The sequence below is a fragment of the Aythya fuligula genome, chromosome 1 (genome assembly GCF_009819795.1).
Source record: "Aythya fuligula isolate bAytFul2 chromosome 1, bAytFul2.pri, whole genome shotgun sequence".
Lineage (NCBI taxonomy): Eukaryota > Metazoa > Chordata > Aves > Anseriformes > Anatidae > Aythya > Aythya fuligula.
In genome coordinates, this window is record NC_045559.1 from 65,211,262 (window position 1) to 65,226,580 (window position 15,319).

The 15,319-nt window shown below is 39.2% G+C and overlaps 1 protein-coding gene across 1 annotated transcript in view; it reads left to right on the plus strand.

Annotated features, from left to right (window-relative positions):
* CACNA1C (calcium voltage-gated channel subunit alpha1 C) overlaps window positions 1-15,319 on the plus strand; it is a 432,625-nt gene that overhangs the window by 251,660 nt on the left and 165,646 nt on the right. Inside the window, 3 exon segments of the mRNA XM_032187967.1 lie at window positions 9,668-9,829; window positions 12,358-12,525; window positions 12,528-12,553. Coding sequence (XP_032043858.1) covers window positions 9,668-9,829; window positions 12,358-12,525; window positions 12,528-12,553 — 356 coding nt within the window.

The following is a 15,319-nucleotide window of genomic DNA, read 5'->3' on the forward strand; positions in this document are numbered from 1 at the left end:
GGTTTGTCCTGCCACATCAATCACAATTCAGAAAACATCCGCTAGCCCTCTGCAAATAATCTTTTTTTCAACTTTAGTAATGCTAAAGCTGTTCAACATTTTTCCAACAGAAGCATTTTTTGACAGGAAGTAGCTCATGGAATAAAGAAATAGAAGAAATTATCAAAGTTATATTCATGTCACTTTTTCATAAAGAAAACAAAATTTAGTAAGCCTTAGAATGGAAATCTCTTTAGAAATTCAACATCAAATACATAATGAAATTACAAAACATTCTCTGTACATTTTCTTCAAGCTTCTTCTCTTTCAATCAGATACTTGCAGAGGGTGCCCCTTCTTGAAGGCAGTAGTACACTTGGAACTGGGACATAGCAAGCTATATATCTTAAAATTATTATTTGTTGTTCTGTTTTCTATTACTGTTAACACATTAAATTGGCAGTGTGGTTGATATTTCTATCTTGTTTTGCATTGGGTGCTGGGTTTCATGATTTTTCTCTGATAACTGCCATTATATAACTGTTCAGCATATTTCTGCAACTGATATTTTCTCATAGGTTGTTACTGTACACTGGTCTTTAATGTGTATTGGAAGTTGCCAAAAAGGTAAATTTCCTTTTAATCAAGTTTGATATCTTGGTCAGAACTCAAACCAACGTGTCCATGTATCCACACAAATGAGATTTATGAAGGCCTGTTTTGTACCTAGCAGTTCAGCTGTGTGCTACAAACAGCACCCAATGAAACAGCTTAGGGTTGAGTCTCACCATTGTCTTCACAATGGAGGTGAAAATAAATCTTTAGATTTTAGCCCATCTTTTGCTTTAACATTCTAGTGTTGAGATCTTAATTGCACTTAAAATATTTACTTCAGAGGAGGCCAAATGCCATCCAGATTTATGTTTGCAGATGTCTGTATCTATAAAGAATTTAATTTAGCCTTTTAGTTTTCACTACTCTTGCAGCAGGAGAGCTTTATGAATCCCTCTTGACAGCTTATTATATGTAAAATGAAATTCAAAATAAGTAAACATTTAGTATCAATGCATTCCAAGAATACATACACAGCTTGCACAGGAATATTTTGAATTGTGCAAGCCATAAAGAAAGTTACAAAGGAAGTAAATATCAATAAAGAACCACTCTTTTTTTCTGACAAATATGTCTTTGCAAAAACTACAACCGTTAATTTTTCTGTCCAAACATACTGGAGCTACCTAGAGAGCTGAAGGAAGTTTTGCTTATTATATCAGAAGACATTTTTTCCCAAAGAGCATTTTTATTATCTGATGCCTTCAAGCAGAATTTTAAGTCTAATCAGATTTATAAAAATCAAAAGCAGCAGTCTTTCTAGTGTAGAAAAGGAAAAAAAAAAAAAAAGTTAGATTTCTAGGTATTCTGAGATGGGACTAATTAACAACTCAATAAATAAGTCCCTAAATCCAAACTCTCTTCTGAAAATTAAGAGGCAAATTTGTTTAGATTTGTCTGGCCATGTTTTTCCAAGGATGTTATCATTGTACCATGCATTTTCATTGACAACATTTTCAGTGGTTAAAAAAGTGAAAACGAGTCCTGTAAGTGCATGAAGACAGTAACAGCAGCAATCCCACTTTGTGTGGTTTGAATAATTTTTACATTACCTAATCAAGTAATTTTCTATTTTTTATGTTCTTCAAATACTCCTGAATACCCCATATCACAGTGTTTTTGAAAATGTCATGCTATGTCTATCTAGACCTTAGTCCCAGTGATGCTCATTAAACATTATCTCAAATTAAGAGATGGAGTGAGTTTTCTTCTCCTGAGCTATACATCCTGATTTTTGCATAGATGATACTGCACTTCTACACAGACAGCCATCTAAAGACAATGCTTTAGGGTTTATTCAGCATTTTGATGGAATTTTTCTTTCATGAGAAGGTAAAACTTAGTGTAGCTCATGGTATGCCAGTTATGATAGGCTTGGAACATTGAGCTCTCATAGGGACCCAGGAAAATCTATTTTTGTCATCAATATATTTTTCTCTAGGAAAGAAAAAAAAAAAAAAAAAAAGTTATCATCCCTGGCTACACTTGCACTTGCAGGATCGCTGTTAACATTTGTTACCTCGCTAGCTTTTACCTTTTATAAACCTGTTTGCAAAGTTAGGAGAAGCTCAGACAGTTAAAAGAATCCTTATTATTTAGAAGACAGAAAGGATTATTGGACAAAAGTGGATAATGTCCACTTACCTGGGGAGCTATTAGGATAAGCAGGTAAAAATAACACCCTTCATGGCCATGAGAATTTGGCAACTTTGGAAAGGTAATTGTAACCTAGATTCATTAGTCCTCCACTTAAATGCTGATGTATTTACAGTTCAGGATGAAGTGTTTCTGTTACCACAATGCTTTAGCAGTTACAGGTGTCCGTAATTCCTTGGTTCAAATATTACATCCTTTAGGACACAGTAATTTGTGTAGCTGCTACCCAGAGCTGTGCTCAAACAGCAATTGGCATGATGAAGCAAAACTTTCTCATCATTATCTCAGATCAGAGATTTCTTAACTATTGGTGGTGTGGGTTTTTTGTTGTTGTTTTGTTTTGTTTTATGGACACGAGAACAGACTTAGGCAGCACAGCTTTTTGATGCATTCATATATACAAGTTTTCCCACTGAATCCAGTGGCACAGCACTGGACCAGAATTTGCTGCTCTGCTGGAGTTTGAAAGGCTGATCTTCATCACAGCTGTGCTTGAGCAGGAAGAAATTTAAAAAGTGTAAGTGTGATGGATCATTTCACTCGGAACTAGTACAATCTTCTGTCCAGACTGTCTTTGATTTTGCATAGCTGTGCAGAAAGAGGGGTGAATAAAAGTTCTCCCTATTGCGAAAAAATCTTTACAATGAGCACGCAGTTTTATTGGAGAGTCCATTATCATCCAGTCAGCAGAAAGTCAAAGGTAGTTATTGGTAAAAGGTGATAGATGATTCTTGCTGGCCTGGGGACTGCCTTTCACCTGCCTTGTTTTCAGCTTGTTTTGGTGAGTTCAAGGTAGCCTCAAAATTAACTCACAACACTTCATTTGTGTTTTGACCAACATGGTCTTTCTTTTGTGATATGCAATTTTCAGTAAGCAGTTAGTTGCTGCTTTTCTCCCCATACTCCTTCTGTGTACACCGGTAACTGCATGGGAGCGACACTACATTTTTATTGTCTTTTTTAATCTTGAAGCTGACTACTATTATTGGGGCTGGAAAGATGAGCAAGGTCTTTTGTTCAGTAAGCAACTTTATAAGAAAGTGAATACTTACATGGTTTGAACAACAAGCTATTAAAAGTGTTAAAGCCCATGCCAGGAGGGAATAGGGATGCTTCCATGAGTGGAAGTCAAGGCTTCTTTCAGCAGAGAGGCAAAGAGCCTAAGGCAGAGTATGCATTTATCCAGTCATCTTCCTCAGGCCGCCAAAAGCTGGGGCTGAGGGAAAGCTGTATTGTTTGGCTAGGTTAGGTCACTCTGACAAGCTCGGGATACTGGAGATGAATTGCTTCCCAGGAGAAAAGGGTCCAGAAGGAAGAGATGGGTTTTGTTGTGGCTTTTGTTTGTGTTCTGCTATCCCTTTCTTGCCTCAAAGGATGAGGCGAGGGTAGTATTGCAAGACTTCACAAATATGAAACAATTGTGTTCACACACGCCCATTTGTATGAATTCCCTTTTGTGTGTGTGTGGATTTCAATTTGAAAAGTCAATGAAAACAGTTTGAAAACAGAGCAAAGAGAACACTAGGAGCAGATGCCAAAACTTTCTTTTTCTATTAATTCCAGCACATGGTTGTGAATTATATGTTAGTATATTTTTAAATAGCATATATGTTTAAATAGCATAACCTACTCCAAAACAGTCACTCTTCCAGCTTGAAAAGTGTCTTTCCTAGGTTTTCTTTGCTACCAGCACTTCAGCTAGTGTCATGTCTTTCCTTCCTATTCCAAGCCCTTCTTTATTATTCTTGAAATAGAAACAATGTCTGCAGCCCCAAGAACACTACACTACACCCACAGAGTTTGCCTTATCCAGCAATCTGCCACTAATATTTTGAGACTCCAGCAAGACAGGAAAGGATACCTCCTTGAATTGTTACTGTACAGTTGTCCTTAACTGAACTGTGCCATCTGAGTTCCCTTTGCAACACTAGTGAAGAAAGTCTCAATGTTTTCCCTCGTGAATCATTTCAGATGCAATTATCTCAGATATCTTGCCATGACTGTGGACCGTTTTGTGACAAAATGTCTGTCGTTTTCCAGGCTGCCTTTAAAATTGGTATAAAACCTTTCATATTTATGAATATTTAATGTTTTTCAATTTTCCTAGCCAATGCCCATGTTTATTAAATGGTAAACATCCACTTTGGGGAGTACTGCTGGTTGTTACAGCTTGTGCTGTGGAAATGGAGATAACCATGGTGGCCGTCTCCTGGCACACTGTCGGGTGAAGCCGCGCCTTGCGGGTAGGCTCGGCTGGCGGCAGGGAGCAGTGCATCAACCCTGCCTCTTGAGAGTGGTTCCCAGAAGTGGTCTGACTCAGGCACTGTGCTGAGTCACAAATCCTCCCCTGCTTCCTCCTTGCTCTCAGAAAGTAGTAGTTTTCTTCTGAACTATATTAGCAGAGAAATAATTACCTCCCACACCCTTGGCACTGGCTTAAGTACAGAAATCTGAGTGTGTGTCTCAGGATGGAGGGGAGGGATGGGTAGAGTTGAAAGTCCTCTCCTTTCCCTTTTATTCCTGCTCATTCCCAGAAGGTCATGTGCATGAGACTCTGCTCGTACTCCTTAGTCAAGCAACATTATAGTGTTGACAAAATATAACCCCTCAAAACCAAAGAAGGAGCAGACTCAGAATATGCTTTCTCTGAAGATCTGAACTGCTAATATGACTAGAAGAAGAAACCACCCTCTCCAGCAGTTTCATCCAAAATTAAAGGCACGTGAAAATGCAAGATAGAGCTGTGCTTGGAAAGGCCCAATTGTTTTTTCTGAGACCAGCCTACCATTAGTTTCCTTGGATATGTTCCACAGCGCAACAATGCCAAGTACATTTTAGCAGCTGGGTCCAGTGCACTTTTTTGTGCCATCTTGCTGAGCATTGGTCAAAATCCAAAAAAGCTTGTAAGTACACAACGGGGTATGTAGGCAATCCCATTGCTTTAGGTGCAAACAGCTATGTGCTTACAGACAAGTGCATTCTTCAATAACTGCCTGAATTGACAAGACACCAACCAGCCTCTCACATGATTGTCTTCCTGAGAGAAAAATACAGCACCATACAATAGTTCTAAACCCCCTGCAGCATCCCTACCAGTGTATTTCCCATAGCTCTGAGAAAGATCTATGTTGCTTGGTACAAGTTCATTTCCTTCGCTCTTCCCCATCCTCCCTATTCCCTAGCTGTGCTCTAAACCTTTGCGTTGACACAGCCCTTGAGAGGCTGAAAAGTGCTTGACCTGGCATAAAAAGCAATGCCGTTCCTATGTAATAAATATTTAAAACATTTTATCAGGGTAAATAAATGCTAAATTCTGTGAGCCCAGGGAATGGCATTAACATGTTTGGCTTACTGAAACATTTATGGAGTCAATGTCAGCCAACAGATTGCAGCCAAGAAGGTTTTTTTTTTTTTAAAGGTAAACTAAAGTGCTTTTAAAATAAATACTAAGAGCTGTTTAAGATCTTCAATTATTAACAGAAGAAAAGCGTGGGCTGAAAAATGACAAGCAATCCCTTTTGTGGTGCTTTCCCTAACCCCTGCTCAGTTATCTCTTTGTCCAGCCCAGAGTGAGCTTCCCAAGGCAGATCCTGTGCCTTCTCAGATGTCTGGAAAGTGTCTAGCACATGGAGAGAGCTTCCACGAATGAATAAGTACATTCAGAATGCCAAATATTTGAAAAACATTTCTTTCTATATTTACTTGCCAGGACATAAGTTCAGGGCTCCATGTTTACGACTGGCCAGCGATAGCGCTGCCAGCCTTTGTGAAGCAGTGTGGAAACATAGCCCTTCGCTCTGCTGTGGGAAGGTGGCTATTGGCATCATCTACTTGAAATCCAGAGGCCAGGTTTTGGGTCTGAGCAGGTCACCAGGCATTCTGATTTAATTATGATTATAAGCTGCACAGCTCATTCCTAGGAGTGCCAGCATTACCTCCACAAGGGATAAAGTGCAGAAGGTGTGTCATTGTTTATTACGGAGAGCATCAGGCCATGGGAACTGTGTTGCCACGAGCACCAATGTTGGTTACAATCTATGTGTTGCAGTGTGCAAAGACTAAGAGCATGCATGGGTTGGAACAGAGAAGTCATTTCTTAGTAAGTTCAGCTGTCTTTTCTTCCTCTGCAAAGGGAAAGAGCATATAGATGTGTGCAGAAGTTCTCATCATTGTTTAGAAAAGGCTTTGTGACTCCGTGTAAGAGGATGATTCACCTTGATTTACCCTGATCAGAAATGCGTCTGATCAGCCACATATCTGCAGCTCAGTTCAGACACTGATCTGCACCTCTCAGTTTCCAGAACACAGTTTTGTCGTGTTTTGAAGTGTGTGTTTTTTATTAAAAAAAAAAAAAAAAAAAAAAAAAAAAGTTTTTCTGTTCTGCCTGCCTATGGCTCTTTCCCCTGTGCTTTCATCCTCCTTCATCTGCTCTCCCTGTTGACCCCCCTTGCCACTACACAGAGTTTTCTGGTTGTCCAGGCCCGGTTCCTCATGCCATTCTCTGCAACAGCTATTCATGTTGCAAGTGGCTGCCTGAACTGAGAATTACAAAGCACCTTACTTGCAGCAACTACATTGACAACAATGCAGCGAGCAAGGTCATGCGCATCTATCCGTTGTCCTTCTACAAGTAGAATTTGGTACATCTGCGAGGTCATTCTATGGTTTCCAAAGCTGCTACACATCTAGTGGTTTTAAGTTAATGAAACTCCCTGAATGCTTTAACAGTAATATATGTGTGCTTGCTAATTACTGGAATTATCTGGATTTGAAGCCATAGTACCTGAATCGGGTGCTGCACAGCACACACATCAATTCATGCTAACAGTGTTCAGTAGCTCATGTCTTCTACAAGGTTGATTTATTTTCCTCAAGAAGCTTTTCTTTAATTAGTCTAGCTGAAGCACCTGTAAATCTTCTGGTGGTGCATGTTCCCTTGGCTGTATGAACTCCTTGTCTTCTCATGCTTTTGGTGCAAGCCTTTGATTTCACAGGCACTGCTGTGTTAACAGAAAGGGCATTGGTTTGTACAGATATTATCTTCTCTGGACATCTGTAGTACGATGAAGCACTTTCATGGCATGAGCAATAATGAAGCTATATTTAAAATGAGAGAGGTTTTTGTTCATCATTGTATCTGTCCTCGCTACCCTCCCAAGAGCCCTGGGTATATCCTATAATTAATATTAAATCAATTAATTAAAATAATTAAGAGTAAATTACATAAGACCTGGTATTAGGACTCTTGACTTTGCAATCTTGGCTATGTTTTAGGTTAGCAAGGTTCCTAAAATCACTAAAAATGAAGGCCTTTCTGTGCTTTTGTGTAGATTTATTTGAAGACACACATATTTTAATCTTCAGAGTTTGGTTGTTGTTTTTTGCAGGTTCATAGTCATCTGCATTATTTTAACTTCCTTGTATTGTTTTTCATTGTCTGGGAGGAAGGTGGGATGTTGCTTTAGCTTTCTGGTGAACATCACATTTTCTACTAATGTAAAGTATTGAAGAAATGTTGACGTGCACTGCAGTTCATTTTCTGTATATATTTAGAATTAATAGGCTGAATGAGGTGAGCAGCTAGGGGAAAAGGTTGACTGCTTCATGTAATCACAGCAATATTTTTTCCTAGTGACATTACCTATTCAAAGTAAGTTCCCTGAGGTAACTGAGCAAGCAGAGCATCCTTTTCTCGTATAGGATGAGTTTTGATCCTGTCAGTATTGTACTTCATGTAAGGATCTCTTTGTGAAATCCAGAATATTTCATGTAGAGTATTGCCCCCCTTGGATGTTAGCATGACCCGTTAACAGGTAGATGCACTGAATGCAGACACCTGAAAAAACGTTCTGACTGGAGGGAGCTAGTAGCCCACTTTGGATTACTAGCAGGCAATGAATGATCTTGCTTGCCTGGGAGCTGACACCACCCTTGATTGCTTCTGTTGAGTTCCATCATGGCTGGGGACCAAACACAAAGACTCAGCCTTAGCTGTGAGCTGACGAGCGGATTGCCTGTGAGTAAACATGCTTGTCAAGAGACGTGTCGTTCTTATAGAAAGTATTTAAAAATTATTTGAAAAAAAGAAAAAAGAAAAAAAGAGACGGAATCTAAGATCTTAGATGATAGATTTAAAAGTTTATTGTTATCACATACTCTCTTGCAGATGTATAACAGACATTTCCAACTCATGAATCACATTTTTCAAAAATCATAGCTAATATCAACTTCTCTGAGGAGATGACAGCATTTGCAGGAGACATTAATGGCTTCTGGCTCTCAGTCATTGCAAAATAATGATCTTGTAATTGTTCTGGTCTGGCTGTTTGTAGACTGTGGAGTTCTAGAGGTCTCTCGATATTTCCAACATTAATAACTTGCCAATGACAGTGGTTGCCATCACTGCCACCAGCAATGATAACTTTAAGGCAATGGAAATGCAAATCCTTACTAAAAGCTTCTGAGGCTGGCTTGTTATTCTGGTTGTACAAGTGAGAAGAAGGAGGCAGAGAGGGCACATGACTCTGCAGCTTCTGTCAACTGCATCTGAGAGCTCAGCTGCTTAGCACTTTATCAAAGCAGGCTACGAGTCACCTTGCTTGCATGTCACGAGGCCATGCTGCAAATGTTTGGCTTGATTGTGAATAGTACTTATGTGTGAATGATATCTGTATAACAACATTTTGTTCATACCCCTTGCTGGGGACCTGGACCACCTTTGTTACAGAGTGATACCTAAATCCTGGGGCAAAAGCAGCACTGCTGGTTCTGACTCTCCCTTCATTCATACTGAAGTAAGATGAGGTGGATTTGAAGTGTAGGGAGGTCCCACAATGGCCACAAACTCTCAGTCAGTATGGATTTGGTGGTGTTTCAGCAGCTTGGACTCTGCCTGAGACTGGCTTCACTTCTGGAAGAACCTAGAATCAGAGCAGGGACATGACTTCAGTTTCCCATCTCTTCCCGTCCTCTGCGGCAGGGCTCTGTGACAATCCACCATTTGCCCTCTTGGCATGTCTCACTGTCTCTTTGTCCTGCTTCAGTCCTGGTTGTTCTTTTTTTTTTTCCCCCATGCTTTAACTCTCCCGAATACCATCTGGGAAACACCTTAGGTCAAGAACAGGCAAAACAGCTAAGGTGTTCCCTTTCCAGAGTGGTGAAATTACAGTGGCAGGGAAGGTAATACAAGTTTTACTTTAGTCTGTGATTCAGGCTTCAGGGACAAATTTGTGAAGTGTTGGGAATCTTCTGGAGGGAAGATGCTCTGTAAATGTACATCTTTGCATCATCAAGAAAATGAGTTCAGGTGAGGAGGAACAAGTTAGAAATGACATTATCGTGCAACTTATATTCTCTTTTAGGTACTTCCTCTGAATTTAGTTCTCTTGCTAATAAGTGCTTCTTTCTGTTCTCTCTGCAGGTCTCCAGGTGGTTTTAAACTCAATTATCAAGGCCATGGTCCCTTTGTTGCATATTGCCCTGCTGGTGCTGTTTGTCATTATTATCTATGCTATCATTGGACTGGAGTTATTCATGGGAAAGATGCATAAGACCGGCTACCACGTGCAAGGGGGGCTGATAGGTAAGGGGAATTCTCTGTGATACGGAGCCCTGTTCCTTGCTTTCTATCTTTCAAGTGAAGACTTTCAGCAGTACAAAGCAAGTTTATGGTGTGATGTTCTGACAGAAGAAAGGTTTACGCAGACATTTGACAGTCTGTATGTCCCTAGTGCAAATGGCAGCCAAGTATGAAACAAACACTTATTAGGATCCTAAAGTGCAGGGAGTGGGAGAAAAAGTATTTTGGTGCTGCTGATCTACCTGCTGCAGTAAAATGAAATCTCCAGGATGCATGGAAATGTCCTTTCTCACAAGACTAGCTCCTTCATTGCTTGAATACTTGATTGAAAGAAAAACCATTTGAACAGCTTTCTTGGCTCACATCTGTAGTGTAGAAACAGAAGACACTGAAGCATTATGCAGACACTCTGTGGAGACATCGTTGTCATTTACTCATGCCAGTGTGCGGAGAGTGATGCACTGCAGCAGCAATGGCAGAAACTGGAGGTGCTCTGCTCAAAGGCAGACAAAGACAGATGAAGACCCCTCAGGTCCAGACTTTTAAAAACGTGATGAAGCAGCAAGATCATAGATGCCTTTGCTTAGGTGTATAGGTGAAAAGGGAATGTTGGCAACATATGAAGATTTTCTGAGGGAGACTCCAGGCACAATGGAGCATTTGTGCTAGCAGAGAAGATGGGTGGCTGTTGCTCCCTGCTGGGTACCTGTTCAGGGTTTCACAGTAGTGGTTTTTCTGCTCTGCTCCTTGGATGTGAATCACCTTTGATGTAGAGAGACTGTCTGTAACGGTGAGAGTTCAGCTTGCTCATCCTGAGCACTCGGCTTTTGGCTGGTCTGTCAAGGCTACAAGAAAAACTATCAGTTCCTGCTGAGCACAGTAGTGGTTTCTTTAATGTGGCCCTTTGCCACTAAAAGCCAGCCTCAGTCTCAAGCAACAATAACATTACAATGATTTCACCACTAGCAGAATGAGCTGGAAATGAGATGGCATCATGGAAATGATCAATGCTTATATTTTATTATTGATCCTGTGCCCAAACACATCTCTGTTTTAAACCAGCATCATTATGAAGGAATATCTACTTGAGGACCAGTACCCGTCTTTTTAAAGCACAGTCTGTGACTGTCCTGAGGGGTGCTGCTAATAAGAAAACAAAAGTATATTAATAGAAAGAAACTTTTTTTCACCAATCTATCTGGAAAGAGCTTTGAAATTATTCACAGAAATGATAATTCAAATTTCAAAATAATTAATTTGTATTGTCACTCACTCATCTAAACATCTGCTTTTTTTTTTTTCATTTGATTTATTCAAATTGATCAGCAATGATTCCCTGTGTGGTGGTGGGCACCAACATTAGGACCTGGTTGTGCTCATAATCAAGACAATATTGTACAACAGGAAATTGCTTCAGAAGTTCTTTATTTTCTACTTTTCTAATGTTGGCAAATTTCATTTTCTAGAAATGTGACAACTGTAAGGAATTGTCAGTCTTGTTATACATCCTTAAAGTGTATATATTTTTCTCCATACTGTCAATATTACACAACAGCATCTAATTCTAATACAGCTATTGCTGACATGCTTTGGTGATCAGAACTTTTGAAAACTTCTTTTTTTTTTTTTTCCATATAGAATAAGAAAAAAATGTAATTATTTGCTCCTCCACACATAGATACCTGCTTCTGTTATAGATGTAGCATGAGACTCTGAAGTCTGTATTTAAAAAAAAATAAAAATGAAAATAAAAATAAAAAATCTTGCAGGAGCTTTTATGCTTATAAGAATTTTATTTATTTATTTATTTATTTATTTATTTATTTATTGTAGCATTTTTCCTATACCAAGGCATTTAGGCAGGCTTGTTGGACAGGTTCTGAGATCTTTGGCAACACCTGTACAGAATAAAGAGTGGATAATCGAGCATTAGAGTCTTATAAAGCTTCTGAGTGCCATTGGGCTATTGATAAAATGCCACATAGCTTCTGAACTCCAAAAGAGCAGAGCTCCAGAGACTCTATGCTGTAATTTAGCAGTGCCCAGCACCATATCATCCTATCTCCAGAGCACTGAAGCCTGTCTGCTGCAGGGGTTCAGCCTTCTTCAACAAAATGCCAGTCAGTGCTCCAGTTCTTTTCTGAGATTAACCCAGAGGCCAGGTGACTGCAATATGAAACACTGGTCATAAAATGCAGCCTAAAGAAATGTAATAGATTTGACCTAATGCTCCCTCTCATGTTGAAAGACATTATTTCTTCCTCCTAGGAGGATATGTTTAAAAATACACATTTCAGGTTGACTGTAAAATTTGACAACATGGCCATTTTTTCTTTTCTTTACAAAAAGAAAAGCACAACAAAACATCCCTATGCCCATTAAAATTAATAGTTCTATGTGTATTTCAAGAGAAAGCTGTCAAATTCACTGAAAATACATTTGTTAAAATCAGATATTCTTCACTTGCTTATCAGTGTGTCAAAACGCAATTAATTCTCTTCATCTCCTTTTTCTCCCTCCTCTCCTTTAAGATACACCCGCAGAAGATGATCCATCTCCCTGTGCCCCCCAGTCTGCACATGGGCGGCAGTGTCAGAATGGCACCGAATGCAAAGCAGGCTGGGAGGGACCCAAGCACGGCATTACGAACTTTGACAATTTCGCTTTTGCCATGCTGACCGTGTTTCAGTGCATCACGATGGAGGCTGGACAGATGTACTCTACTGGGTACGTATCCGAAATGATAAGCTGAAAGGCATGCTCATGTGCTCCATCTGTGTTGAAACTCTGGGGCTCTAGCTTGATCCTTTTTTCATGCTTGTTCTAGACAGTGAAGGCATGGTGCTAGCATGGAGCTTTAATTAACTCAGCATACTAGTGAGTGAAATGGGAGGGTTTATATGGTTCAGTTAAATGTAAACATTGACTTTCCATTGAAATTATAATGTTGAAAGATGGCACATGGCTTACTAGTTGGCACATGGCTTATTGTTTGAAGATATGCAATGTACCTTTGTTGACCAGAATGCCATATGAAGACCCTCTCTGCAAGGGTGAACTTGCAGAGAGTTCTGGATCAGAGAGTCTCTGGATTACTGATGTTGAAGTATTTCTAAAAGGCAACTGGGTGCTTTACCCGTGGCATTACTGTAACAAAGGCACTATGCTGATCATCTCACAGGTCTCACAAACCCCTCTTCATGCCAGCCACTACTCCTGATGACTTTTATCCTAACACTAATTCTTAACTCTCTCCTTACTCTGGTATTAGTATAATCTTTGTTACATCTTTAGCCAAAAGATTGCATTCTTTAATCTAAATGCAGATTTTTAAATTAAATCTCATCTTGTCCTTTACACTAAAACTGAATTTCAATGGCTTTTGTTTCTCCTTTGTAATCCCTGACCTGTTAGGGGAATTCCGTGCAATACAATTATACTATAGGAGTAAAAATCAGATTTGGCCTTTACCTGTAAACCAGATATAAACACTCCTGGATTCAGCTCTTGCCATCAACTTTTGCAGCAATATGTTATGGTCCAGGCATTTAATCCACATACAGCTGAGTCTTGACTGCATAGGGGTAACCCTGGACTATGACTGCATCTGACAACTGTCATGTTATGGCACTTGGTTCTCCAAGATGATAGGAATTCCAGTGTAAATAGGACTTGTGCTACAATGCATGATGAAGTTCAGCTGAAGACCCAAAACACGTGAAAGGGTAATCTGGACTAAAGCAGGCTTGCATTGTTAATCAACATCAGCTTCTCTCTTAAACATTGAGCCTGAAGCTGTATTCCACCCCCAGTGGGTTAGGGTTTACAAGATTTTCCTTTGAAGATTTAGCTTATCTGCAATAGATATTCTCTGTGTGGAACAGCTAACAGTGTCTCTTTATCCTCTTAAATTTAGATTAGAACTGTGATTCTAGCTTCCTTCTAATGCCTGAGATAAAGGGCAGAGATCAAACCACAAGGAAAGTCTGAGTCTCGGAACCATAAAAATTAGCTTTACTTAAAGAGAGGGTATAAATTAATAAAATAATGGAGAAGAATAGAAGTTAGGTCAGATTAGGAACTGGGCAAAACTACTCTACTGCTCTACTATGGCTATATATAATATACCTGTCTTTTTGTCACGTTTAGCTCACATTCCTCCAATCTCCTGGCACCATCTGTCTTTGTGTGATTGAGAGGATTTATGGGTAATTCAGAGGAAATAGGAGAGAGTAAAAGATATCAGAAATAAACATGAAAATAGCTTTGGCAGTGTATGTCATTTAGTATTGTGAAAGCTATCCTCAAGTTATCATAATTTTCTCCAATTGCATGTTTTACAAAAGACCCCGCCAATCCCTGCACTTTTGGGTCCATGCGTCATTTACATGACTGGATGTGAATCATTCAGAACTCAGTTATCAATTATCTAATAAGAGAAGCCAAAAGCATATACTCACTGCTAAATGATTTTCCACCATGACTGCTGCAGATGGTCTGATTTTTTATGGTGTCCCTGCAGCAACCTGGATTTTAGCTGTTGGATTTTGTTTGATATTTAGCCAGCTTTTTTCACTAATTTCCTGAGTGGTTCTTTTTCCTTAAGAAATGATATGGTAAACTGAGACCTGAAATTAATACAAATTGATGGTCATTATGTTTTAAGGGCAACCATATTGTTAGACTTTTAGGATATGGCTTTGACAAAACATTTGCCATGGAAACAAAAATATTTGCTATCCTCAGTTCCCAGATATTCCTAGACAACACTACAAAAGCTAGAATTAATGCTGCAGACACAATTTCAGTAACAGGAGGAGTACATTCAGTTTGTGTTTTCTAAAAAATATTTATATATATCACCTGTGTTTAAAAGCTGTGAAATACCAAGTTTGAGTAAATGCTTGAAAACCTAAAATGACAGACATACTTAAGCTGCTGTAAACAATCCTAAGAACCTATTGTCCCATATCACTTTTTGCCTCTTTGTTTTATGTATTGACAAAGTGGATAGAAGTTAGCACTGATCAGTGTTTGCCATACAGTAGAGTAGGTATCTGAGATGTGATAAGTATTTCCTTCTGCAAAGAGGTTTGTGCTACTCTGGGGGCAAATGTTGATTGGAAAGTTAGTACAGGGCACGCCTATGAGAAGCACTGTGGTTTTAATATTCATATGTATAAACCATCTCTAAGCATTCACACGGCAATTTCATATGTGGATTTCCCAAACCATTTCTGATACGTTTTATACAGTAAGTTTTATAGACCATGAAAAGGGCATTCCTGCTTAAGCTAGCCAGATCAACAGATATAATACTTCTGGATGGTAAAAAATAAAAAAGATGCAGCATTTCAATTTCTGAGAGTGAATGAAAAGTTTTAGTAATTGGGGTAGGATATAGATGTGCATTTTAAACTTTGTGTGAGCCACCATTTACTTAGTGGAGCCTGATTCACTCATAGGTCTACTCCCCATCCTTTACCTTTTAAG